The sequence below is a fragment of the Tachypleus tridentatus genome, chromosome 7 (genome assembly GCF_004210375.1).
Source record: "Tachypleus tridentatus isolate NWPU-2018 chromosome 7, ASM421037v1, whole genome shotgun sequence".
NCBI lineage: Eukaryota > Metazoa > Arthropoda > Merostomata > Xiphosura > Limulidae > Tachypleus > Tachypleus tridentatus.
The window spans coordinates 155841708-155868606 of NC_134831.1; the positions used below are offsets into that span (position 1 = coordinate 155841708).

The window sequence follows — 26899 nt, forward strand, 5'->3', positions numbered from 1 at the left end:
TTTTAAAGTTACTTGAATTTATACTTGAACAATCATCATAATAAGAAAAGTAGACTTGCTGAAGCACAGCACCCATATATAAATGGCCTCAATGCTGTAAGAAGTGCTAAGTTTCCTTTTTATGTACAAGTTTTACTAATTGTTACATTTTTTAAAAGAGTAATTAAAACTTAAAAATTAAAAGCTTATTAGGATAGACAACAAAACTTAAGTAAAATGTATGTTGACAAGGATACTAGAAAAGCTCTTGTAGTATGAACATGATTGTATCCTAATTGTTTGTTTACTCTAAATTTCAATGAAAATGTCCCACTGTTAATTTCTGTTTTTCACACAGGGACAGCATCTAAAGGTACAGAAAAAAATTCCATAAAATTCATAAAGTAAACCAGATGTAGATAGTTTAGAAGTTAAGGCTGTTAAAACAAATAGCTGTAACATATAAATGTTTATTACAATCTGAAGTTATTCTAGAAACAAAATAGATATTAATTTTATTTTGTACTTTTCAACTTTTCAATCAACATAAAAGCTTTATATTGATTATATTAAACTCAAAAGAAGCATACCTGAGACGATTATGATATTCAAAAGGTCAATAAAATTCTACCAAATTATTCAAAAACTTGGAAACAAAAAATATACTTGCATGACTTCAAGTCCCCTGAAGCATCATAAACAAGGATTCCATAAAATATTTATACCAATTATTAAAAAAATTAAAGTGTGATAATATTCTTTAATTTTTGCAAGGCTTATTTTTTCATCAGAATTTCAACCCCCATGTAGTATCATTGATAATTTAATAAACAGATACTTTCATTTAAAAACCTGTCATTAACCTTTTCATGATGGGTTTGGTATAATATACATCAGTTTGTCTACACACTTGCGCTATGACTTTTGATACAGCATGTGCATCTTCATAGAATTTAGTAGATTTATAGTAAAGATTGCAAGTATTCTGTAAACAAAAAATCAGATTATTAATGAAATGCTTTTACAAAGAAAATATAGTGTCTGTTTTGTTACTAGTCTGAGTGCAAAGTGATTTCCTGTTATTCTTCATCCCAAAAATCTCAAATATTGTTAAATAATTTCAAATTTCGGTAAGACTTTATAGGGCCCGGCAGTGGTTAAAATACTCTACTCGTAATCTGAGGATCAAGGGTGTAAATCCCATTACACAAAACATGCTCGCACTTTTAGCCATGGGAGTGTTATAATGTGACAGTCAATCCCACTATTCACTGGTAAAAGAATAGTCCAAGAGTTGGCAGTGGGTGGTGATGACTTGCTGCTTTCCCTCTAGTTTTACACTGTTAAATTAGGGATGGCTAGCACAGATAGCCTTTGTGTAGCTTTGCACAAAATTCAAAAACCAAACCAAAAATCAGGAATTTTTATTTTGTTATACTTTATACTTTTAACTCTATGGGGTTTGTCACTTGATCAACCTCATAACCATCACACAAAAATTAGGAAATAAATATAAATTAGGCTTTTTTCATGCTGGAATGACTACAGATTATAACACAAAAATAGAAATGTTTAGTCTAAGTATCTTAAGACTTATTATGCTATACTTATTATTTTTGATTATATTGATCTACCAGTCATGCTTAGCTAACATTACATAACTTGCATTTATGTAGTGCATGTGTACTCATGTTACAGTTACATATCCAATAATATAAAACTGACCTTTAATCTTCTTTGTCTTGGCAGTATTTAGGTGGACAGGTATTTTGTAATATACAATCAGTTTTAAATATTATTATAAAATATATATGTTTATAGATTATTAATATTTAGAAATAAACTTTTAAACTTATTTTTCTTGACAATAAAGCAAACAATTATCTCTTTTGCTACAACTTTTGTTCTGGGTTGCTACTGGACATAGACTGCTAGTCTTAAAATTATCTCTTTTGCTACAACCTTTGTACTGGATTGTTAATGGACATAGGCTGCAAGCCTTTTAAAATTTTGCATGTGGAGGATACCAAACAAGATTTTTTTATGTTTTATATATACAGATGAATAACCAAAGAATCATAAATAACGACACAGATAACAGAGAATTCAACTATAATTTATTAAACTCTGTAACTAAGTTGTAGTTAAATTTTAAAAACTATGAAACTTCAAGCAGACTAAAGACACAACTTACCTTCTTGGAATCTTCGTTCGAAAGAGCATGTTATCTTTTTCATAGATTAAAAGGGCTGAGAAATTCTCTAGGGATACATTCTAAGCTGTGATTTTGTTATTCACATGTCATATATTGAAGTAAGTGTATATAAGGGATTGTTTCCAAAAATGGAAAGTGGTGAATGGGGCCACTGTATTTGATTCTGTACATAAGCCATATGTCAGAAAAATAAAGATATGAGGTTCTTACTTTATATTCAGGCTTTCTAATAGTAGTAATTTCAGTTCCTAATTTGTATGAAACTATAGACTTAGTATTTGGACATCATAAACATCTAATTTTAAACAGTGTGGCATTTAACATACCAGGTGACTTACTAAAATCCATATTTAAGTGTGTTCTTTTAATATATACTTTAAATTAAGAAATGAACTCATATATAAAATTAAAGTTTGAATTATTATTCACAAGTTATTCCAAACTCACTGACATAAATTCATAAAATAGTAGTTCAATAAAATATTTGAATGCAAGCCAACAAACGTGATGACATGGTCTTTGAACCATGACCTATTGTGAAAGGGTTAATTGTATATACATTTTGCAAGTTATCACTTAAAGTACAGTGTGACATAACACAATTATGTTTGATATGGAACACTTATTTCTTTTGATTTATACAACAAAACATCAAAATCTAAATTTATATGATATTACATCATATGTCAGTAAAGAAGTATATCATGAACAATGATAGTAACAGGAATCACCAGGAATTTGTTCAATAATCTAATAGAACATTCAACCAAAAACCACCTTAAAAAATAGACTTATTCTTGATGTAACACTACATAATGTCTACATTATTTCTAGCCTTGTTTTTTACTTTTATTTAAAAGAATTCCTAGTTGTAAGCTTGAAAATATGTTTTGCATTTTGATTGAAGTCTATTCCATCTTTTAAAATTAACAAGTTCTACTAATTTTGTAATATAAAGTAAATATATTCTGTCAACAAACAAATATAACAGATGGTTAATTACTAACAAACCAATATAAACATGAAACATACAATTTAAGTGCAAAACTATTTAACTAAAGTTTCAAGAGCCATTTAAATCTAATATATACTCATTTTAAATTATTTCATAGCACTATTTCTAAATGGTTCAAAAGGGATAAGCTACTCAATGATATTAGTTTACACAGGACAGAATGATCTTGGTTATAATACTATATGACTACATCATTGACTTTAGTGGTTTTGTGTAAGACATAACACATCCAATCATTATTATCATACACATCATAGAATGTGTGCAACGGATTTTGCTACTTTAATCTAGTCTCCATTAAAGTTATAAAAACTGTAAACTAAGCTGGAAATGATTAACTGTTTAAATACCTTACCTTCTGAATTTCTTCTGAGTTTATTGCTTTTACATCTACAGTTTTGGCTTCACATCTTAACACTGGATCTCCTATCCTACAAATATGATTGTATGGAGGTTTTTTTGGAGGGGGTTTCCATAAATGACGATATAATGAAGCTAGCTTTGTCAATATAGTGGACGGTGATTTCATAGCCATTGCTGCCAAATATATACATATATATATCTAAGAAATTGTTAAAGATAAATGTAATATGTATAATCAAAATGTGACAAGTGGATGCAAAAAAAAAAGATACAAACTAATTGATTATTAATATATATGTTGTAAGTCTGAAAAACAACATTACAATTTAAACAATTCATTTAGGAAATTACACTGAATTGCCAATAATTAATAGCAGGATTAAGATGTTCTTAGAAATACCAGTCTTCATTCAACAGCAAGGGCCAGGATTTACAATGTAATGGGTCTTTCAGCTGTGCATCTACAAAGACACTGAAAGTTACCTTTATTCATTTATGCAGGCTGATGGCTTATGAAGAAAGCAGATAACTCTACCACTGATGTCAATGCTCAATGATGAACACAGAAATAATCAGTGGAATGCCTGTTGAGATTCAGTTTTAGGTTAGTTGCACCAACGTTTTAATTCAGTAAAAAGAAAAGCTACACAGAAAGTTCAATGTCAGAAAGTAAACACTCTATGAGAACTTGACCACTTAGACTATCTGATCTGCCTTCACAGACAGTCATATCTGTCCATCTAAATTGCAAACCACACATATAATCTTTTTAATAAGATCACAGGTAATACACCAAGTGAAACTGTATGGTATGATAAGAAATTTAAATTACATTAATGAAGGTCATTTTTGGGAGGGGAAATAGATTTTACTTTGTTATATCAAGCTAGTTGCAGGAAAAAGGGAGTTTGAAGTAGTAACTGTAGTGACACCAGCTCAGCCATAAAAACTTTCAAGACCTTACTATCTCACAAACAAATGTTAATCACAACTGATGTAAAATAGGAATCCAAACCTAAAACAGAAATTGTAACTTGAGAAGAAAATAAGCATTATTTAACACATAGTCCATTTTCTACCATGAATGATCCTTAAACTGCAGAGTAAACTAAGAAATTGCTTGATTTCTGTTCTTTGGGAGGATTCATTGCACAATCAGTTGGCACTACACTGAGACTTAAAGATTTTACAACTTTCATATTTGATAAAGGTTTAGTATTAGGTTTCATTTGTAATTATTTTGACTGATGTGTTTTTTGTTAAGTTCACTCTTGGATTAATTTATATGTATTGTTTAGTTAATAAACTTTTTGGAAAAGTCATAGGCAAGCCACAGATTTCCACATTTTTTGTACCATTAAACTAAAGTAGCTCATTGATATTTAACTACTGATCTTGAGGACACAGTAATCAACTTTTACTTGAGAATGTTAGAGCAGCTCAACTCACACAAGACTGGGAGGATCTTGGTTTTACTGATAAAACTGAAGTTCCATGGGGACAAAACAACAGATGGAACCTTGGAAGACATTCTGATGGGTAATGGAAGCCTAAGAAGAAACACATTTCCACCTTACCTATGGTTCTTTTTTTCTGGAATAAATGGTGTCTTTTAAGTTATGACTGAATACTAGTATGTTAGAGACAAAACTGCTATAAAAGTTCTCATCTAGAATATTCTGTGGAATAGATGAGCTTTAACATTAACATTTTTGTTACTTAAATATACATCTCTGATAGGCAGTCATCCTTCCACACAACATACAAATAAAATGGTACTGTTACCAAGATGTTTGTGTGAATGTATCAAGACTTTGATCAATACTCCCAATCCTACACATAAAAATGTATGCAATACCAGTCTATGAATCAATCAACTTCGACTATATCTCTTCACATATCATTCATGCACAGTGCTCTCCTTGAGCACTTTCTGTATATCAAAAGTTCATTCTTAATACCAAAAAAATCATGCATCAAAAGTGAGGAGGCAGAGTGAATGATTTTGTTAATAGGTGTACATCTATCTAAGATAAATTTCAGGTGAAAAAAATGACAACTTCATAAAGTCTACATGTCTCTCCTGAATCTTGCACAGAGAAGGTGTGGGAAAAAGGGTAAATAAGAAAAAAAGGCAAAGATGAATTTCCTTCTGAGAATAAATTGATATAAAAGGAAAGTGTATGTAGTGCCACCCACTTGTAATGTTAATAAAATGCTAATTACAGATTCCCTTTAAAGTTTTAGCATTTGACATATCAAAGGGGCCAGTACGTTATAATAATGTTACATAAAAATGTATTTTGGTTAAATAGTGAGATGGATCTATCCTCATACAGAAATTAGATGTTTATTACAATCTGTTATAAGCATAATTTCATTTTTCATTCTAGATATTGCAATATTTTTAAGAATTAAAATGTGTTCAGTATTAACAAATCTATGTCCTACTGCTTAGAGAAATATGAAAGCTCTATCACTAGGTGGCTGTTCCTAAACAACTTTGAAATTCTAACTCACTTTATGTAATTAACAAAACTTTGCCTCTCTACATGGAGAAAATACATGGATTCTAAAACACTTTATGGTTGTCTAATCATGTAAAGGTATATGTTGTTAGAAAACTTGTGAATTAATAACACTGCTATGTACATCACTAAGTGACTGAATATTAATTATTGTCTGAAACCATTAAAATGTTTTACAGAAAACTAAATTTACATATGACATGTCTGATCAGACAAGTATAAAACCACTAAAGTTTTTTATTAATATGTTGAATAAATTATAAAGGGGTTTGAATGCCTGTCAGATTTGATGTTTTCCTCTTTTCTTTTTATCTTCTCAATCATCATGAAATAAAACACTGCTTTCATCTTCTTCTGATTTTTCAGTCTTCTCCTCTGACTCTTAGTGAATCCTGTTTACCAGAGATTCATTGGTAATACCTTGAAATAGTTGGTCAACATGCACTATAAGCTTTTGAAAGCCTCTCCAGTACCTTAACCCTATAAACATGAATGGGTCAAAGTAGGCATGTCACCAATTTTTCACACTTTCATTTACCTGAATAACTTTATTATCAATGTACATCAATAAACTTGGCATCAAAATGTATTTTATAAATCAAATTTTAGTTTCTTAATTTGGAAAAGATGTATCTCAATAAATTCTGTCTTTTATTCTTTACACTGAAATGTCAATTTTAGATTTTCTTTATGATCTATATGATCTTTTTAAATCATCAACAGTTACAAACTGTACATACTAGCTGAGCCAAAATGCAAACTTACAGCCTTTGAACTTGCTTTACTAAGATATAGATATGGAAGTCAAACCCATATGCTATGCACTTCCTATGTTACACTGTCTTTCAGAAGATATCAATAAGTCTTTCTGATCTTTGCTATTGGATTACTGATAACCAACATAGAAAATTCCATTTCAAAAGATTCCTTATGAGGAGAGTTCATTCAAATACCAAGTTTTGAAATACTTGGCCTCAGTTTCATTGTCTGCCTTTGTTGTAGTTTTCTCAACCAGTTCATGAAATGTTTGTAATTTACTTATAACTTATATTCCCAGATAAAGTTTATAAAGCTGATCTTAAATTATAGTAACTAAAAAGTGTAAAGGTAGAACAATACAACAGAACAATTCAAACTGGACAAATCTGTTGTTTTCACTCAACTACACTGGACACTAGATAGCAATATCAAAGGATTCCCCCATGATGGTTCAATTATAGAAATTACATTTTCCAAAGAAGCACGTGGGGAAAGTTTGGCATGTCTAGCAAGAGACTGGACAAAAGCCTTGCATGAAAACAGAGCATTATAAGGGAATACAGTCAACTGAAATCCTCTGGACTGAGGGACCACTCTGTGAGGAGAATCTTTTCAGGGCATGATAAATGACTCATAACCAGATTCAGAACAGCTGGTATATGACATATTATCAATCAAATGAGATGCCTGTGAGCCCATAACAGAAGGTTCAACATATAACAATAAAGAGACCTCAACTGAGTGCTCCAGTGATGTACAAGACAATCATTGTTACCAGTTACAAAGAAATGGAAGGAAATTAACAGTGAGCAGTTCTGAGAGAACTAGATGCAGAATTGACTCCATGATGAACCAAAGTCTCCACCTTGACCAATCAACCTTCCTGTGCAGCTTCTAGATGAAGCAATAGAGTGCAAAGGTAAAAAGTTGCATGCAAAGAGCCTAGAAGCAACGAGCCATTCATGTGATGGTGGAAAAGAAGGCCCCTGGAATGGAAAAATGGGCAAAGGCCTTGATCACCTGACAAAAATTGTATGAATCCAAAGCCATCCTGAACAGAAGATCCTAGAACTGGTAGATGCATGCCTGATGGATAAAGCAAAGAAAACATCAGGATACTAGGGAAAAGGGAACGTGGAGGTACGCATAGGAGACATCTGATTTCTTCATCCAAAGACTTGAAAAAAACTCATCAAAGATATAGGTGAGACTTCATGATGAATTGAAGAAGGTCTAAGAAGTAAATCAGGGAAGAAGGGTCAATGATGGAGTACCAGCCCACATTCTTCTTGGGGGCAACTAATAAACAGGAAAAAGAAATGAGATTGAGAAAGATCATCCATTCCACTACCTTGTATAAATGTTAGTTGGAAATGGGGTTCCAAAGAGAAGAGATGAGGGGATGGTGGGAGGAGGAGGAACTGAAACACAGAATAAGCCCTTCAGGGAGAATGCACAGAGCATTTAACAGCAGAAAGGTGCAAAAGCCTGGCCCCCATTGGACTGAACTCAATGAAAAAAATTGACAGTTATCTTCAGAGAGGAAGGAGGGCAGTGAGACAAAGGAACAGGTTCAGGAGGAAGATGATATAAACAAAAAGCCAATGAGGAGAGACTACTGATGCAAATGGGCTGGCTCATCTGTGGACTCTATAGTCAGAAAAACTCCCAAAAATATCATTCCTTAGAAAGGGAGTCACACACAAGTCTCATAATCAGGTTGGAGTAAATAAATAGGGACAAAAGGGCATCTCAACTCAAAATATTCCAACAACAGAGGAGTCATCGTTGGAGGAAAAGGGCATAAGAGGACAATCAAGTAAGAGTGGAAAAAATCAGGGCATAAATTTTGACTGAAAACCTCTCAAAGGAATGATGAAGAGTCTCAGACAAAAGGTTAAAAGGGGATAAATAAGAAAAGGTGAAGCAGACCAATGGTGAGCTGAAGCTTCCATATTATGTGAGAGTCAAGATATACTGACCCTAGAATATAATTGATCCACAAACCTCTTGGCATGAACTTCAATAATTAGCAAAGGGAGGAGAGAACAAGATATTGACCCAAAGGTATTTAAAGCAATAAAACTCACTAAATACAGATTTAAAATGTTCTTTAACTTTAATTAAAAGAATAAGTCATTTAATTGTCTGTTACAATATGAAGTTTTATTCTAAAAAGAGAAAAAAGGGGAATTAAGAGTTGGTGTTTTTCAATTTTTCATTTTACCCAACGTTACTAATTTAGATAAATCTAGTGTTAAGGTTAAAAATAACAGATAAAATACAAAGTTTTTATGAAAAACTTTTCATATTCATCTTAAAAGGTTCTAGTGCATCATATTTCTATGTGTGGTTCAGAATTCTTTAAAGTAAATCACTAGCAATAAATTTCAACAATACACAAACAGCACAAAGTCCACTTGTTTTAGAAAGACATATTAAAACAATTAAACATATAAAACATTTTTTGTGAAACTACTGTATCCAGAACTTTAAATAAATGCCTCTCTATTTTTTCTTATCAAGATCCAAAGAAGCTGGTTCAATTATCTTAGAATAAAATTTGGCAAGATGAATTATTCTTCTTGCTCTGTCATCAGACTACAGTCTGTTATAACTTCACTTTAGAAATTGCTACTATATTCTCTTTATGGTTAAACTCACAATCACTAAATTCTAAACAGATATTTATATCTCAACAAGAGTCTGAAACATTCAACACACTTCTGTATATTATGAGGTAATAATACTCACTAAAAAACAATGAGAAAACTCAGAAGGTTCTAGTAAAATGAAGCAATAATATAACATTTAACAATTCATAACTACATGACTACTCAACGTATGATTTGTAAACAGTTACATAAACAAACCTGTGATAAACTTTTCACTTCTAAAAATGAATTTTTTGAAACTCACACTATATAACTATCTAAATCATAACTCTTACATTAAACTTATACAAAAACAGTTATGTACATTTAACATACCAGTTACGTGCACAAAATATGAAAACTAAGTTCAAAAATATCTTAAGTCTTAGATTGAAAAACACCTTTCATCAGACTAGTTCAGTAGAGGACTTGTAAGTTACAAATCTTTTATAAAAACATTTCTTTTTATTGAAAGCTTTTCAAATTTATGAAAATACATATAATGAATTCAGAATTATACTGAATATTAATTTTCCAGTACAGGTATCAGTCCAATGCATTGATCTTGTGTACATTGAGTTAACTCATAGCACAAGATAATGTCTTGTCCAACTAGATTCAAGTTACTTTCATGCTATGGCACATACTTAAGCCACATCCACTCTTTAAACCAGGACATGTGTTCCTTCATGTTTTTTATTATAGAAATTCTTCTGCTGTATGGCAGCTCTCCTGAGTTTATAAGGTGCACACTCAGTTGTTTCAACTAATGCAGACCTTAGCCATTACACATTTTTAGTGGACACTGGAACATCCACAGAGAGAATCATATATTACTTCTAGAGGAAATAAGAATTCCTATCAAACATATATATATATGTTCAGTGAATAACCTGCTGCTCTATGCTCAGTTGCACAGTATGCCATTACCACATATGATAAGGGTTAATTATGACTAAACCAACATACTAACTTAATAAGCATATGCTTTATAAAACACATTACTCATTTTACTAAACCATCAGAATATGGATGATAAGGCAGAGTTTGCATCCTCAATAAGCTTAACATTTCACACAACTCAGAGAACAGTTCACTGTTGAAGTTAGCATTTCATTTAAGTGGATCTTTTTAGGTGCTCCAAACCAGATTATCCAATGCTCTGCCAATGCATAAGCCATTCAATATACTCATATATCACCCAGTGATTGGGCCTTTATCCACTACATGAAGTAGTTGGTGGTCATGAGTGTATAAAGGTAACCTTGTTCCATCTCTTTACATGGATTAGTAAGATTTAAGGATATTCTCTGCTTGAATTACCATTTTTTAAGCTTGCATTTTCTCTGGGTAGCACACATGGTATAGTGTTAACACCAAATGCAGCCAGTAAAACCTAAAGCAAGTGTGGATAACCCCAGTTTTATGCTATGCAGTATGGAAAAACTTGTGGTTGGTTGGCTTTTACAGGAGCAAAGTAACTGGGTTAACTGCACCAAACAACTGATAAATAAAACATAAAAGTAAAATTGTTGTAAAATCTGAAAATTAATCAAGGTAAAACTAAGGAAACTTCAAAAGTAGTTAAAAACTTAATGTAGAATTAAACATGTCAATGACCATTTAAAATTTAAAAACACAAGAAAGGCAGACAGTGTCACCATTGCCAATGACACTGTCCAGCATCTGAGCTAAGCCCATGAAAAAACATGTCTAAAACAGTGCCATCGTTCAGAGTTGTAACAATGACACGAATGTAAAATATGGGCTATTGTGACTTGAGTGTCATAAAGGCTATACATTGGTGCATCAGTTCCAAATAAAAGAAAATGATGAGTTAAAAAAATGTGACTAATGTGTAGCCTTGCCAGAAAAACACTCCTTCCGATTCTTACAGAAACAAGAAAACCAAGGAGCAATGGAAGGTTTGACCTGGAAAAGCTCATTATCATGTTGTTCACTCCAAGTCAAATGCTAACTGGTGCAGAATCAATCCTTAAGTACAGGACCACAGTCCATATACAGGACAGCTGTAACAATGAAAGCACCGGAGCAAACAGACTCATTTGCAGTATCAGTAAGCTCATTCCTGTGAATACCATGATGGCATTATATCCAGCAAAACTGAAGAGAAACAGAAGATATAGAAAAATAGGCCAATAGATTTTGATATATCAATGATAACAGGATGAAAATGAATGAGAAATGATTCCAGGGCCAGTTGGGAATCTAACAGAGTCAGGACAAATAGTACAATCAGTGTACTGCATAGCTTACACATACTCCAGTGCAAGAGAAATGGCAAACAACTCAGCAGTGAACACACAAGCCACAGGGGAAATCCTATGTCAGCCAGGATAAATAGTACAATCAGTGTACTGCACAGCTTCTACGTAATCCAGTGCAAAAGAAATGGCATTCAACTTGGAGTGAACACATAAGCTATAGGAGAAATCTTACGTGCAACCACCAAACCACTACAAACCATGGCAGAACCCACAAAGTGACCTGATTTCAAACCATCTGTATAAATTGGAGTGGAAGGATAGTTCGAAAGATGATTGGCAAATACAAGATGGTACTTCCAATCAGAAAATTCACCTTCCTCATATGACTCAAAGAAAGGCCACAGGGCTGTGCAGTGAAGACAACAAAGAGATATCCAAGAACAGACCCAATTCAATCAGCTGCAGCTTGACACAAAGGCCAAAAGAAAGGATGGTAGATGACCATCCGTTCTGAAAAACATAGCTGACTGAGGAATAAAAACACAACCCCAGGTGGGATGCTGTAGTAAGGATCTAATTTCTGAAGCATACAGTAAAGAAAGTTGCAAGTAGCAGATACTAAATAGGGAAACAAATATAAACAAATGCAAAATCAAAGAAGCCCTACTTATACAATTATAACCAAAATTAAACCAATACAAAGGAACACCTTTATACTTATAGTAATTAATAATCTAACATCTAACTACAATTCCCCCTACAATCCCACACCCATTTATACTCTCATCCCTAAGACATGTGCCGGACAACGGTCAGTTGCAAATTCTCTCTTAGTTAACCTGAAGATGACTGAGGAAGGTCGAAATATTGTTCTCTGCTTCATTATTAAAAGTGTTAATAGCCATACCAGCCATTCTGAGGTACATTTTTACTTCAAGTGGATTTCTTGTCATCAAGAAAGAGTTAACTATCACAGAGTTATCATTAATGCATAGTTGACATTTACATGAAAATCACTTGACTAACTGGATAAATGGGTGATAAAGTTACAGATTGATATATCAGACAACAAAGGAAGATGCAAATGTATTTCAAGGTCTAGTGATAACATACACAGATGTAAAATTCAAGAATGAAAGAAACGTTATTAGTGCTGTCAATAGTAAATGTAACTTGCCCTAAGAAAAATCTGTATTCTCTAAAAAAATAAAAGAAAACAAAAAGAAAGTGATCTATGTAAAATGATATTCCACCTTATTCTACGTTGAAAATATCCATACCTCATTTTAATAATAACTGTACAACCAAACACTAAAATAAAACTTGTGAGTTAAGGAAAAAAAACAATAACTATGAACTAACTACTTAACAGAAAGAAGCTGCATACAAGATCTCATGGAAAGAAAGAAGAAATTTAAACCTGGGAAATGAGTATATCCCTGCCTACCAACTACAGCAACAAAAACTAAGCAAGCAGGGAATGAAAGAAGTAAATGAGCTATATCAGTGAAGAGAATGGAACAAAAATTACCAACAAAATCTTTGGGGCATGGTGAAGTGCCTCAGGTTTTAAGTATAGAGAGAAAAGGTGAAGAATTATGGTTATAAGTATCAAGCAAAGATGGAAGTATTGGACACTGAAGGGTAAAACTGACACAAAAAAGTCTGTACCCTCAACAGGCACAAGAGATCTCAAATTTTTGAATCAGAAATGGGAATTCAAAATGACTGAAAAATAAGTGAGAAAGGCAAGGCACGAGGTTGCAGGAATGTGGTTGATTAAAGAAGGTAGTAGCTTGAATATAAATATCAGGAAAGTGTAAAATTAAAAGTATTTAGGATTAGGATTAAGAAATATGGAATATAAAGAACTATATGACACAAGAGAATGATAAATTGTACATATCTGTGAAATAATGCCCTGATAATGCAAGAAAGCTTGAGTTCTCTTTAATAGGAAGAGAAAACAAACAGTCAAATTTGTCCTCTTCCCTCAAAATAGGGGGAAGAATTGTCTGAAGAACAGACTGGAGCTGAAGATCATAGCTGCATAAAGCAGCCCACTACCTTATGTACAATGGCTATCATGTCATCCTAATAAGTGAACCTCCACAAGCCATACTTGATACACTATCTGCTTGAAGAAATTATCTCACACAAGCAGTAGAATACATTAAATGAACTTCTGAGTTCATAGTTTGCAGAAATAAGAAAGAAATAAGTTAATAAATTTCACAAAATATTTATGAAACAAAACAAAACGTCCAATGTGTTCAATGCTAAGGAAAAGAATGAAGATTCATAACTAGAAATGCATGAACGGAGTTAGTACTCAAGAAAGCATGTTATCCTCCAATTACTGGTGGGGTTTTGCTGCATAACATAATTCATGAGAGACTTAATGGTATGCAAATGTCCAAGGCAAACAAACAAGGAAGACAGCTTAACTGTGTAAAGAGGTGTGGTAAAATCTCGTTGAACATTCAGCACAGTTTAACTTATAATTTGATATAATTTGGTTTATTTAGTGATTTAGTACTTAAATGACTGTTTGTTTTTTGTAACAAGAGTTTGAAGTAATTACTTTAAATATGATAATTATGACAAATTTCATTATGTAACTTAGTAAGAGTTGTATGTTGTGTATTTTAATTGTTGCAGTATTGATATTATCTTTCTTGAAACCCTTAAATGTTTCTCACTGTGCAAGTTTTCTTACATCAAACCATCTCCTATATTGTAGAAAGTTCAAGGCATTAGTTGAAAAATGTGTAAATATAAGCAACTAAATAAATGCAAGCCAAGGGAAGTTCAGTCAGAAAACAAGTTAAAAATGTGAACTTAACCAACATGGAAGTGATTAGCATTAACAGGTGGTAACTTATAGTGAGTTTCAAATTTTAACAGATATAAGGTAAACAATTTGTTCTGTCAAGGTGTTTTAAAATAACTGACCCCCATGCATGAACATTGATAAAAAGGAGACAATTATTTAAAACTCATGATACAACTGTGGTAATCCACAAGGTAAAGTAAGTGAATTATTCACTGATACTACTGTGGTAAGAGTAGGAAAAAGTAATTTGTCTTGCAAACTGGATTCTAAAGTAATTGAATCAGCTTGTGTGGACTTTTGACAACAAAAGAAAATGAGCTTTAGATAAAACTGATTTCCTATACAATAAAGTATTTTTGTACATACATTTGCCTTGTTTTGAACAGATATTACTTAAAAATAAATGGTCTGTGTGCTGTATGTTTATTGTTCAAATTTATTTCCAACAACTGACAGACACTTACTATAGAAGAATTCCAGCCCACTCTTATTTAAAATGCTTACGCATGTCAGAACACAATTTTCTTTTTCTTGGAATGGCACACAAACAATGATTCACAGTCCAGTCCTCTAACAAACAGACCACACTTAATGCCTCTAAAATACATCCTTCCTAGTTGATTAATTAATCATTTGGTACAGAAAACCATCCTGAATCACTTAAAAAAAAGCTTACTCTCTCTCACCGTTTGATACCACATATTATTTTAGCCAATGCATCTAAAATTAAGTCTTCTTTTATCATTGCATCAGTATCCTTATAAATATAGCCCTGATCTCATAACACAGATTTGTCATTTACACCATCATCTGCTTGACTACCTAGCCTATAAATACCACATAGTTCTTTCTAAGCAGGGTTGTGTAAAACACAACCCCCTCTGGGGAATGATACAACTGCAAAAATACATACTCTAATCTAAGATTTTTTAACCTATCCTCCCTAGAAGAGAAGACATTAATTTACCAATTTCTATTTTAGATTAATTCATTCCAATGACGCCAACTGAATTATTCAGTGTACAGGTTTGTCGTTACAGTCACAACATTCACAATAAGCAGGTAAGTGAGTTATTTTATGCTACATATACATTTGTTATAAAGCAGGTTAAATGACTTGATTTGTAGGTGTTGCTATTTTGTGTGCCTTCCTGAATATATAAAATTGAAAAAAAATTTACTGTACAACTACTCTTATTACGAAAAGGTGTAGGGTTAAGATTCTTTTGAAAACTAAGAGCAAAAATGAGGACTGATATTTATGTAACTTCATGTTTTTTACATATATCTCTTACTTATTCTTATAAAAACAACTAAAACACCAATATTACAAACACATCAAGTTAGATAAAAAAAACAGAGATGCAAAACTTTAACAAAAAAACTTCTCAGCAAGGTCTGGACATCAGCTGAATGTATGTTACGTAATTCAACACCAAAACTTGAGCTACACATTCACTGCATTTTAAAAACTCTTTACCATTGAAACCTGCTACATTATATATTGCTAGATTAAATGCAACATTTTCAAAGAAAGTTAGTAAACTAAGACATGATCTCTACTTTAAAAATTCATGCTAATGATCTGTGATAATAAAAATTCAAAATTCCTAACTGTTAAGTTACTGAAGTAACACAAGATCACCTGGCATATACTTTCCTATACATCTTGCACCTCCTCCAACCATCAAAAATTTATGTAACACTGGCTAATCGTCAATCTCCACAGTTTTAATAAATATATTAAAAATTATGGTTAATGGTTCATAATTATACTATTTCACTCAAATTCCAAGAAAATTATCTGCCTGATGTGATTCATGTTTTTTTAACTTTCAAATACTTAATCATATAATTTAGATTTAATTAATCACAAACCATGATATCAGTTTATAATAGGGATTACAAAATATTGTACAAAACCTTTATAGAATGTTCAACCAAAAAGCACCTTAACTCTACCACTACAGGTTGGGTGGAATCAAACCAGCTTCTTCTCACAAAAGTATCTGTGAGAGTAATTAGACTATTATTTTTAACAATACCATTTAGACTATTATTTTTAATAATGTAGACATATGTTTACAAAATATTACAGGTTACTGGTAAATATTAAAATGTTTTCATACATAGAAATTTAGGTTTTGAACAAAGTAATAAGATTTTTTAATTAAAGACTTTTCTTGTAAAATCTTTTTTACAGAATGTTTACTATACAACATACAGAGTAATTTTCATTTTAAGGCTAAAAATACTTTGAAACCTTAAAATTTTAAAAATTTCAAATGTGAAATCTTTATAACATCTCAATAATTATCAAATATTTTAAGGAAAAACTTTATACTTTATCTGTTGTTTTCATCATTTCATCAAAATTTTCTGTATGTGTTGTTCAGTAGATATGATCTCTCATAAAAACCATGAAAAATTATGAAATAAATGAAATTATGCTTTATTTTATAGAATGACTACAAATTATAACTTGAAAATACAAAAGTTTAGTCTAAATAACTTAAATGTCATGACATTATACATTTATATACATATTATTTTTATTATATTGCCTTTTCAGCCATGGCAAGCTAACATTACAGATGGCTAGCCGCAATGATGTGGCACATGTGCACTCATGTTCCCATCTCCAATAATATGAAACCAACCTTTAAAGGTGACCTGTTTTGGCTGTATTTTAGTGGACTTCATTTAATATGTTATAAATGTATACTCATAATTACTAACACGACCTTCATACTCTGCTGCTGTTTGCTGTAGGTCATTAAGACTAAAGAAATTTTGCACATAAAAAAATGTGAAACAAAATTTTAAGTTTCATATACATATTTGAATAAACAAATATTCAAATATTAATGTCAAATAATTATTAAATAATTTATAATATGAAATTTTTATTTATAATCTACAGTTTAATACCAAACTTTGATACACAAGTTCATTAAAACATTTTTAAAAAATCTAACAAGTTTCAAGCAACTACTGATGAAGTTTTTTATTTAAATTAAGCCTGAGAGTGAGGAATTACCTGAAACATTGCTAGTAAAACCTTTTTTTTTTCTACTTACCTGTTATGTTTTTGCTGTAATTTTATTAAAAGAAAAAGTGGTTGCATCTATATTTACAATAAATTTAAATCATGACCCTCATACAATGGTCATATTGCATTTTTAAATCTTGGTGCTCCTCAGGGCTATTGGGTGTGTTGAGCTAATGTTTATGCTGCACTAGAATTTGACTTAAGAACAAGCTGCACCTATGTTTAATGTTGGTATTGAAATCTGTAATGTACCTGGACTAAGCAAATTAAACAGAAAGAATGTTAAAACATAAGCTGAACCTATGAAAGGGCTTTAGAAGATGGAAGATAGAAAATGATGAGATGGCCAGGCATTTAAATACTTTTTGTTAGCTTTACCTCAAATTTTACTTGATAAGATGTAAAGTGTATTTGCTGTTTTTCAGCTACAATAATGAGAGAGATGAGGGAATAATTTTCTGATGATACAAAGATCTTGGATGTTAGATTTTGATTATTTGATAAGATGGATGACTAATTGGCAGATTATAATAAATAAAATGTAATGCATAAGTATAATTTTAATAAGAATAACCTTTGTATTATTATGAAAGACAAGAATCTCAATAATCTAGTCGACTAGCATATAGTCCATCAAACATGACAGGACAAATACTGCTACCCAAACCCATAGCATTAATCCTAACTAAATATTTTATACCTAAAAAAATAAATAAATTTTGCAAAATTAAGCATGACAAACAAAAAGACAGAAAAGGACAGTCAAAGTAGTCAAACATAGGCAAATTTCTTTGTGGGCCAATCAAACATAAGATAATTCATGAAATGAATAAATGAATTATTTATAAAATAATTATTGGTAAAACTCACTTAGATTAACAACTTCTAATATATAGAAAAGCCAGAGCATTTTGGTAACACTATGTTCCAACAATGGCTTTTTATATCATGTTGCTTACCAACAAAAATATAATCTAATATTGTTGTTAGTCTAAATGCTGAAAATACAAAATAAAATGTATGGACAACAAAACTGAAAAATATTCAAAAATTTCTTAATACAGGGTCTGTTGATTATTTTTTTTTTACATGGATGATACAACAGAAAATAGCTTGATTCATAAATGATTTATGTTTAAAATTTAATCTATTTTTACTTTCACAATAAATTTTATGCACTTTTCTATAGTTCAGATGATTACACACTATGTCTTTACATGTTATACAAACTCTCACAACACTTAAGATTTCACAGCTCCCTCTTGCATCCCTATCACTAAATTCAGACAGTAATTGAGCTGTTCTATCTGGTTAAATGCATCTTAGATTTTATGACTCCTTTATTTTGATAAATCAAGTGTGATGTAACAAGTTCTGGCTTTTATACAGGTTAGATCCATTTTAAGTCTGGCAAGGAGTGTGCAGTTTCTTTGGGGAAGTCACTGATTAAGCTTTATTTGGAGTATTGTGTTTACTCTGTTGGTTCTAAATTTAAGAAAAGACATTTAATTACTTTAAAGGGATCAAAGAAGGGTTACTAGTATGATACCTGATACGAAAAGAATGTCACTGAATAACAGGATAACATTTCTGAAATGATATTCTCTTGTAAAAGTATTTAAGAATGTTAAGGGAGTTAACAATTTCTATGCAATATTTTAATTCATACTTGAGACTGAGAACTATCAAATTCGTGGAAACAAATATGTATTTTGGGTGGCGTTGGAGTTATCTTCAGCTCAGACAGCATAATTCTGGTATTATACGTGTAATAACAGCTGGTATGAGTAGAGAAAGCTCTATGTAGAGGAGCGAACAACGTTTTGAACTGTTCTGTATATTAAGTAAAATGAGTGTAAAAACTTATTCTTAAATTGCAATATTGTATATACATTCATAATGTATTATAACTGAAATGTCACTTTATTTTACAAAATACTAGCCTCTAAAACACAGGTCTCAAGGTCGGATTTATATCATTGGAGACGGTAACATGACTGCAGACGTTCCGCATCTTAATAACTTATGTGCTGTTAGCAAGCAACGGTCAGAATAAAAACAAAATAATTTCTTTCCGTATAAATTTCAAAAATACTAATAGTTTATACCATAGTTACTCAACAAACAGTACACGTCTCGTTTCGATGGTGATAATGTTTTTATTGCAACTCCGTTGACATTAATAGCTTTCGATGGAAGAAAATTCGAGTCGACAAAAGCGAGGTCAAATACAATACAGTTGGTATTTTATTAATATCTAATTTTAAATCTTAAACAATATTACAGACTTCATGAAAACTATCATGTATAAAAATGTAATACAGCTAAAACTAATGTTTTTTGTCACAAACACAATTGTAATAATTTATTCTTGTTTCTGTAACATATATTAACACCTCTCTATAAAACAATTTTTATAAATAGCATCAGAAATAGAACCGACCTACAAATCTAGGAATTCATCAACATGTACAGTTCTCCGATAATGGTAAGAAAACATATAGACTGGTACGATTCCCAAAGCGGGGTTACCCTCCCTTGGGAGCTATAAGAGAAAAAGGTGTTGAAGGGGGTGTTTATAAAAAAGACTGCGGAAAAACGCTTGAGAGCAACAAAAGTTTTAAAAAATTATATTAATAATTGAAGAATAATATCATAAAACAATGTGTGGAATTGATAATTAAATAATTATAGGCATAAAATGCGGCTTTCTTGTGTGCGGCGTGACGTAACTAAAACCGCTTTATTTTTTAAAGAGAAATATACCAGTTACATAATTTCATCTGAAATATTTTCGCGTTTCTTGATGACGAGAAACCCACTTGAAATAAAAATGTATCTTAGAACGGCTGATTTGGGTATTAACATTGAAGAACATGATGATGACCTTGGAAGGTCGAAACGTTGTTCTCTCCTTATCTGTAAAAGTGTTAATAACCGTTCTGAAATACATTTTCGCATTACGCATAGAGGTGATGTCCATACACATATACGTAAGTGAAAACCCAAAATTAAATAATATTTTTTCCCAAGTGGGTTTTCTCGTCATCACGAATTAATAATGTTTCCCTTTCCAACAAAGACTCAGTTTAATGAAGTCTTAGGCCCCCCGTTAGTACAGCGGTATGTCTCCGGATTTACAACGCTAAAATCAGGGGCTCGATTCCCCTCGGTGGGCTGAGCAGATAACCTTTGTGGCTTTGCTAAAAGAAAAACACACACAAACACACACACACATGAAGCCTTAGGCCTAAGTATGTTTTGTCACTAACATATTCCGATGTGTCTGAATCAGTTTATGTTTTTCAGATATTTATTTGTAAAATATGTACAATAAAAGTGATTTTTTAGTAACCATATAAATCTACATATGTGAAAAGACAAATTTAATTAATATAGAAAATTTTTCCATCCGCTCCAAGTTTATGCTCGACCCCTTATATAAATGAGCTTCCACATGCGCTACTGATACCAACAAACATAATGTAAGTCAGGGTACGCTTGTCTGAGTAAAGAAAAATCTGCCCGTTTGTGTAACAAAATTCCACGAAAAAGCAATATTTGTTATCAATATAGAATATTTTAGCAAATATAGAAATAAAAAAGATGTACTTGATCCAGTCTTTGTGAAATCAAATAATAGGACAGAACATAAAATCCGTATTAGTTGGATACGTAAAATTTAACGCCGGTTCTTTATTTTCGTGACACTCTTGATTCCTTATTTGTTTTTAAATTTCTCGCAAAGCTATATAACTGCTATCCGCGCTAGTCGTTCTTAATTTAGCTGTGTAAAGCTAGAGTAGTTAATCATCACCACCAACTCTTGGGTTACTCTTTTACCAACGAATAGTAGTATTGATCGTAACTTATAACGTCCCCACGGCTGATAGGGCGAGCATATTTGTGTGACAGGAATTAGAACCCGTGGATACTCTTGATGAGAAAATATTTTTGAAAAACTATTTCAAGCCCAAATGTTTTACTTTTTAAATACGCTCCCCGCTAGTACGGCGGTAAGTCTACGGACTTACAACACTAAAATCAGCGGTTCGAGTCCCTTCTGTGGGCTCAGCAGATGGCCCGATGTGGCTTTGCTATAAAAACACACGCACTTTTTAAATAATGCTATGAGTATGGTTTAAATAGAAAATTGCTCCCGAAATGTACTTTTCACTGAACCATTGGAATAAAACACAGTTATATTTTATTATCAACTAATACAAGTATTATATATTTACCTCTCACAAATCTATTACGGCTCAAAGAAAGTACATTTGTCATCTTAAAATTATTATCCCTTTTCTCCACTTAGCAAATAATTATGAAATAAAATTCATGAACGAGGTTTTTGTGTATGACTAAATTTCACAGGAAAATGATACGCTTTTTGTTCTGGTCAAGTAACACAACGTGAAAAGCGACACCTTTTGATCCAAACCGAATAAGTAAGAGAAGTGCCAGAAGGACAAGCTTGACGCTGAAATGTTGGTAAAGTCTTTCACTGGTTATCCTGTCCTGTATTGCATATTAAAAAAAAAGGCCCATATCAAAGATTGGTGAAACACACACACAACAGAAATAAATGTAGAAATAAAATGTTGATTATTTCAAATATGGATTTATACCAGCACCAAATAACCAACAACAACCAATGCTCGTTAATTGTGTGAGAGAGTTTTCTCAAATAAAGCAATGAAACCTTCCAGGCTCCTTGAGCAATTCAGAAAAAGTCACTCTGACAAAGTAGACAAAAACATAACTTATTTTCAGTCTCTGCGAGAAAATTTTCAGAAACAGAAAACCTTGCAAGATATATTTTCTAGCGCTTCACAACAAAACAGTGATGGTTTGTATGCTTCGTACAACATTTCGTTGTTGATAGTCAGAACTGGTAAGCTTCATACAACTGGGGAGGAACTGATTCTGTTTGCAATAAGACAGGTTCCAAGTACCGTTTTACATAGGTGCCCTGACCAAATTATTAAATCTGTCTTCCTCAGTAATAACCCTGTCTTAAGAATGGTGGACGAAATGGTTGAAAACGTTGAAGAAGCATTGTGCAACATACTTAGAACAACAGAATTTTCTTTACAGTTGGATGGGTCTACTCTACTGGACAATGAATCCTTGTTCCTTTATTATGTTCGATCCATCAAAGATGAAAGTTTGAACCAAGAGCTACTTTTTGCGAGACAACTATAAACAGGTAAAAAAAGGGGAGCTAATTTTTCGTGTTGTTGAGCAATTTTTTAAAGATAAAGAAAACCCGTTAACCAACATTCTTGCTTGAGCAACTGAAGGGGCACCATCAATGACAGGTCGTTATCATGGCTTCAGCACTTTCCTGAAAAATGCTGTGCTTGGTGTGTTTACAGTCCATTTTGTTATTTACAGGCAACATCTGGTCGCAAAGAACCTAAGTGATCGGACTCACAAATCATTAAGAACTGTTACTACAATGATAAATAAAATCAAAGCAATGCCCTCAATGCCAGACTGTTTCAACGGCTTTGCATTAAGAATGATGAAGATTTTGAATGTTTATTGCTGCACACAGAAGTCTGGTGGCTGTCGAAGGGAAACTGCTTGAGACGTTTCTTTCAAGATTCCAATGCTTCTATCAGTGAGGGACTCAGAAACATCAAACATGACATTGCTTACTTCGCGCAGTTTAACGAAGTCAGTTTGCAACTCTAAGGAAATGATGTGAACCATATAAAAGTAAAATCAATCATCTCCACGTTTCAGTCCAACCTACTCTTATTCAAGCGTAACATAGGCCATTGTGAGCTCTTTCAGTTCCCGAGTCTCTCCGAATTGGAAGAAAAGAAGAGAATACCGGACGACGATCTTCAAGCATATTGTACACGCCTGGAGGAATTGCACAGGGACATGTCTCAAATATTTCAGGATCTTCTTTTCAACAAATACCAGACTGGGTGATCAATCCATTCCTGGATATCAACATCAAGGAAACAGGAAAGGTAAAAAAAGAACTAATCTCGCTACAAAATTACATTGAGCTGAGGCTCAAGATCAAAATATCAAGTGTTTTGGTTCCAGAAAGAAATTTCTAAACGCTATCCTGTACTGTGGAATGAAGTCAAGATGTACTTTATTACCTTTCCGATATTACCTTTAGAAGAGCGCGGCTTCAGTGCAGTAGCCATGATTCTTTCCAAAAAAAGGCTCAGCATGACAAGGTGGTTAAGACATTCAACTCGTAATCTGAGGGTCGTGGGTTCGAATCTCCATAACTCCAAACATGCTCGCCCTTTCAACCATGGGAACGTTATAATGTGACGGTCAGTCTCACTATTCGTGGGTAAAAGAGTAGCCCAAGAGCTGGTGGTAGGTGGTGATGACTAGTTGCCTTCCCTCTAGTCTTACACTGCAAAATTGAGGACGGCTAGCGCATATAGACCTCAAGTAGCTTTGGGCAAAATTCAAAACAAACCAAACGAAACTTTCCTTTCCAAACAAAGAAACAGGCTGCAAATTACTGAACGTGGGGATCCCAGGCTTCTTCTTAGTACCTTGCAGCCTGATGTGGAGAAACATGTAGCAATGCATCAAGCTCATCCATCTCATCAAAGGTTACAGAACAGTGCAGTTACCAATATACTCTTCAATAATGTTAAGTAAAGTGGTTTACTTGATTAAGCTTTAATTTTTAAATATATAAGCTTCCATTACCATTATAATCATCACTGCTGTGTAGATTTGCAGATAGATAGGCTTAGTAGAAGTCTTATACCAGTGCAATGAAGTTATTATTATGTATGCGTGTGGAATGAAAGAGGGGAGCACTGGGGATGTGGTCTGAAGGAGTAGGGGCGGTAACCCGAAAAGGTTTCCAAACCATTGGACTGATAAGTATATATTTTTTTTCTAATTTTTGGCATTTCAAAAGCACACAGGATTTGAAAAATTCGTTTAATCCCAATTCTAGTGATTTATGAAAGACACAGTTGAGTCTATTCTCGGGTTTGTAAAAGTCGGGTACGCATCGTGTCAATTATTACTTTAATGTGCCTTAAAAATAAATAGCTGGCAAAACATACAATAAAACACGTAAAACTTAACTTTAGGGGAAACGTAAAACCAATAGGAAATTTTAATTTATAGTTAGCTAAAGAAAGCATTCAAATGAGAAAACATAGCTCTATAAAACAAGCAAAAAGAACGTCATTAAAATATTAGTTAAATAGAGAAAAGAACAAAAGTTATGTTTCAAAAGACACGATAAAATATAACAAACTATGAGAAACACAGAATGATACACAGAGTAATATAGAAATCATGTAAAACGTCATCCAGCTGTACATGAAATGTTACTCACTTGTAGAAAACACGATAAACAATAGTTTGTTTTCAATTTTGCGCAAAGCTACAGAAGGGCTATTTACGCTAGCGTCCCCAGTTTAGCAGTGTAAGACTAGAGGGAATGCAGCTAGTTATCACCACCCACCGCCAGCTACTGAACTACTTTTTTTTACCAGTAGTTAGGGGGATTGATGGTTACATTATAACGTACTCACGGCTGAAAATGCTAGCATGTATAGTGTGACGGGGATTTGAACCAGCGACCCTTATTTTGTGAGTGGAGCGACTTATCACTTAACAATACAGATTGAAACAGTAGTTAGTCATTGAAAATATGGAAAAATACTTGTAAAACAAGAATAACGTTAGGTGCCAAAAGGGCCGGCATGGCCAGGTGGTTAAGGCACTCGACTCCTAATTTGAGGATCGCGGGTTCGAATCTTCGTGACACTAAACATGCTCACCTTCTCAGCCGGAGGGGGGGGGGCGTTATAATGTTCGGTCAATCCCACTATTCGTTGGTACAAGAGTAGCCCAAGAGTTGGTGGTAGGTGGTGAAGACTAGCTGCCTTCCATTCTAAATTAGGGACGGCAGCGCAGATAGCCCTCGTGTCGCGTTGCGCGAAATTCAAACAAAACAAACTTTTCTACGTTTCTCGAAAAGTAATGTTTTCACCTTTTCTCTATACAGATTTTGTTTTTCAGAATGTCCTGATGTTTTCTTTTTGGAGGTAGTTTGTCGTATTCATTATTAATTTTTGACAGCAGTCTCTCTTCCTTTTGATTTGTTCTTTCTCATCATTTATGTGTTTTCAGTATTCAATTGTCTTTTTGTTGTTTTCTAAGACGAATCTTATGTTTCCTATCATTTTTTGATATGATTTCTATGTTTAGGTTTTTCATTGTGTTGTGTACATTTGCCGATTTTTTTATGATTTATTTTACAAAAATGTACAGTTTGCATGTTTAGTAGAGAAAACTATTGTTTCATACATTTTACTACATCGTTTAACAAATTTGTGCATATTTAATATCGTTTCACGTTCTTTCCGAAACTGTGTGGAAGTACTATCTTTTAAGAACTCTTACACGTAATTGACGTATTTATTTTTGATAATGTGAAAAGATGAAAACCAAGTTTCTCAAGTAACCTATAGCAATCACATGAAAATGACAGCTCTCAGTATAAAACATTTCAAACGATATTCAACATAAATCAGTTATCGTACGTTCACTCTTTTTTATATATAACTAAACATCGATTTACGGTTTTCTTATTACCAGCTATGTGTTTAAAATAGTTTCTTCGTTATTAATATTAATACCTATTTCTGTACGTGATATTTGTTACTGTATATATTTCATAAATACCGTGAGTTTAAACGAAGTTTCTCAACAAACCAAACTTCTGGCATCGTTATTCATAATAGTTTTCGTTGCGTTCCTGTCGACGTTAATGGTTTCCAACTGAGTGAAAAACGAACCAACAAAGGTGAGATTAAATACTATACAGTGGTATACTATTAATATCGTTTTTTATAAAATCTTAAACATTATAACGGACTACATGAAAAATATACTGTGTAAAAATGTAATAGACCTAAAACTAATGTCTGTATCACAAAGGCAACTGTAATAATTTCATTTGATTCTACTGACACGTGTAAACAACTGAAGAACTTTTTATGAAATAGTTTGCATAAATAGTATTATGAACACAACCGATTTGGGAATTTATGAATCTACCGAATGGTGGAGTTCTCCAAAGGTTCTAAGTATAATCTTTTTTAATATTTGATATTTTAAAAATACATAATGTTCATAAATTAAGCTAATCCTAGTGGTTTAATACTTTTTTTTGGGGTTCACAAAAGTTGTGGACGAAACATGCCATTTGTTCAAATTATTTTAGAAATAAGTAGCTGGTAAAAGATACAGTAA

The 26899-nt window shown here is 32.5% G+C and overlaps 1 protein-coding gene across 17 annotated transcripts in view; it reads right to left on the bottom strand.

Annotated features, from left to right (window-relative positions):
* LOC143256972 (peptide deformylase, mitochondrial-like) overlaps nt 1-20470 on the bottom strand; it is a 59383-nt gene extending 38913 nt beyond the window's left edge. Inside the window, exons 1-4 of one of the 17 annotated variants that reach the window (XM_076514937.1) lie at nt 20452-20470; nt 20073-20174; nt 3565-3746; nt 1705-1731 (exon numbers count right to left, since the gene is read on the bottom strand). In XM_076514937.1, the coding sequence (XP_076371052.1) occupies nt 1705-1731; nt 3565-3744 (207 nt within the window). In that variant the 5' untranslated portion in view covers nt 3745-3746; nt 20073-20174; nt 20452-20470. The other 16 variants (XM_076514941.1, XM_076514938.1, XM_076514939.1 and 13 more) reach the window with 16 other exon arrangements.
* Between the last annotated feature and the right edge of the window lie 6429 nt (nt 20471-26899).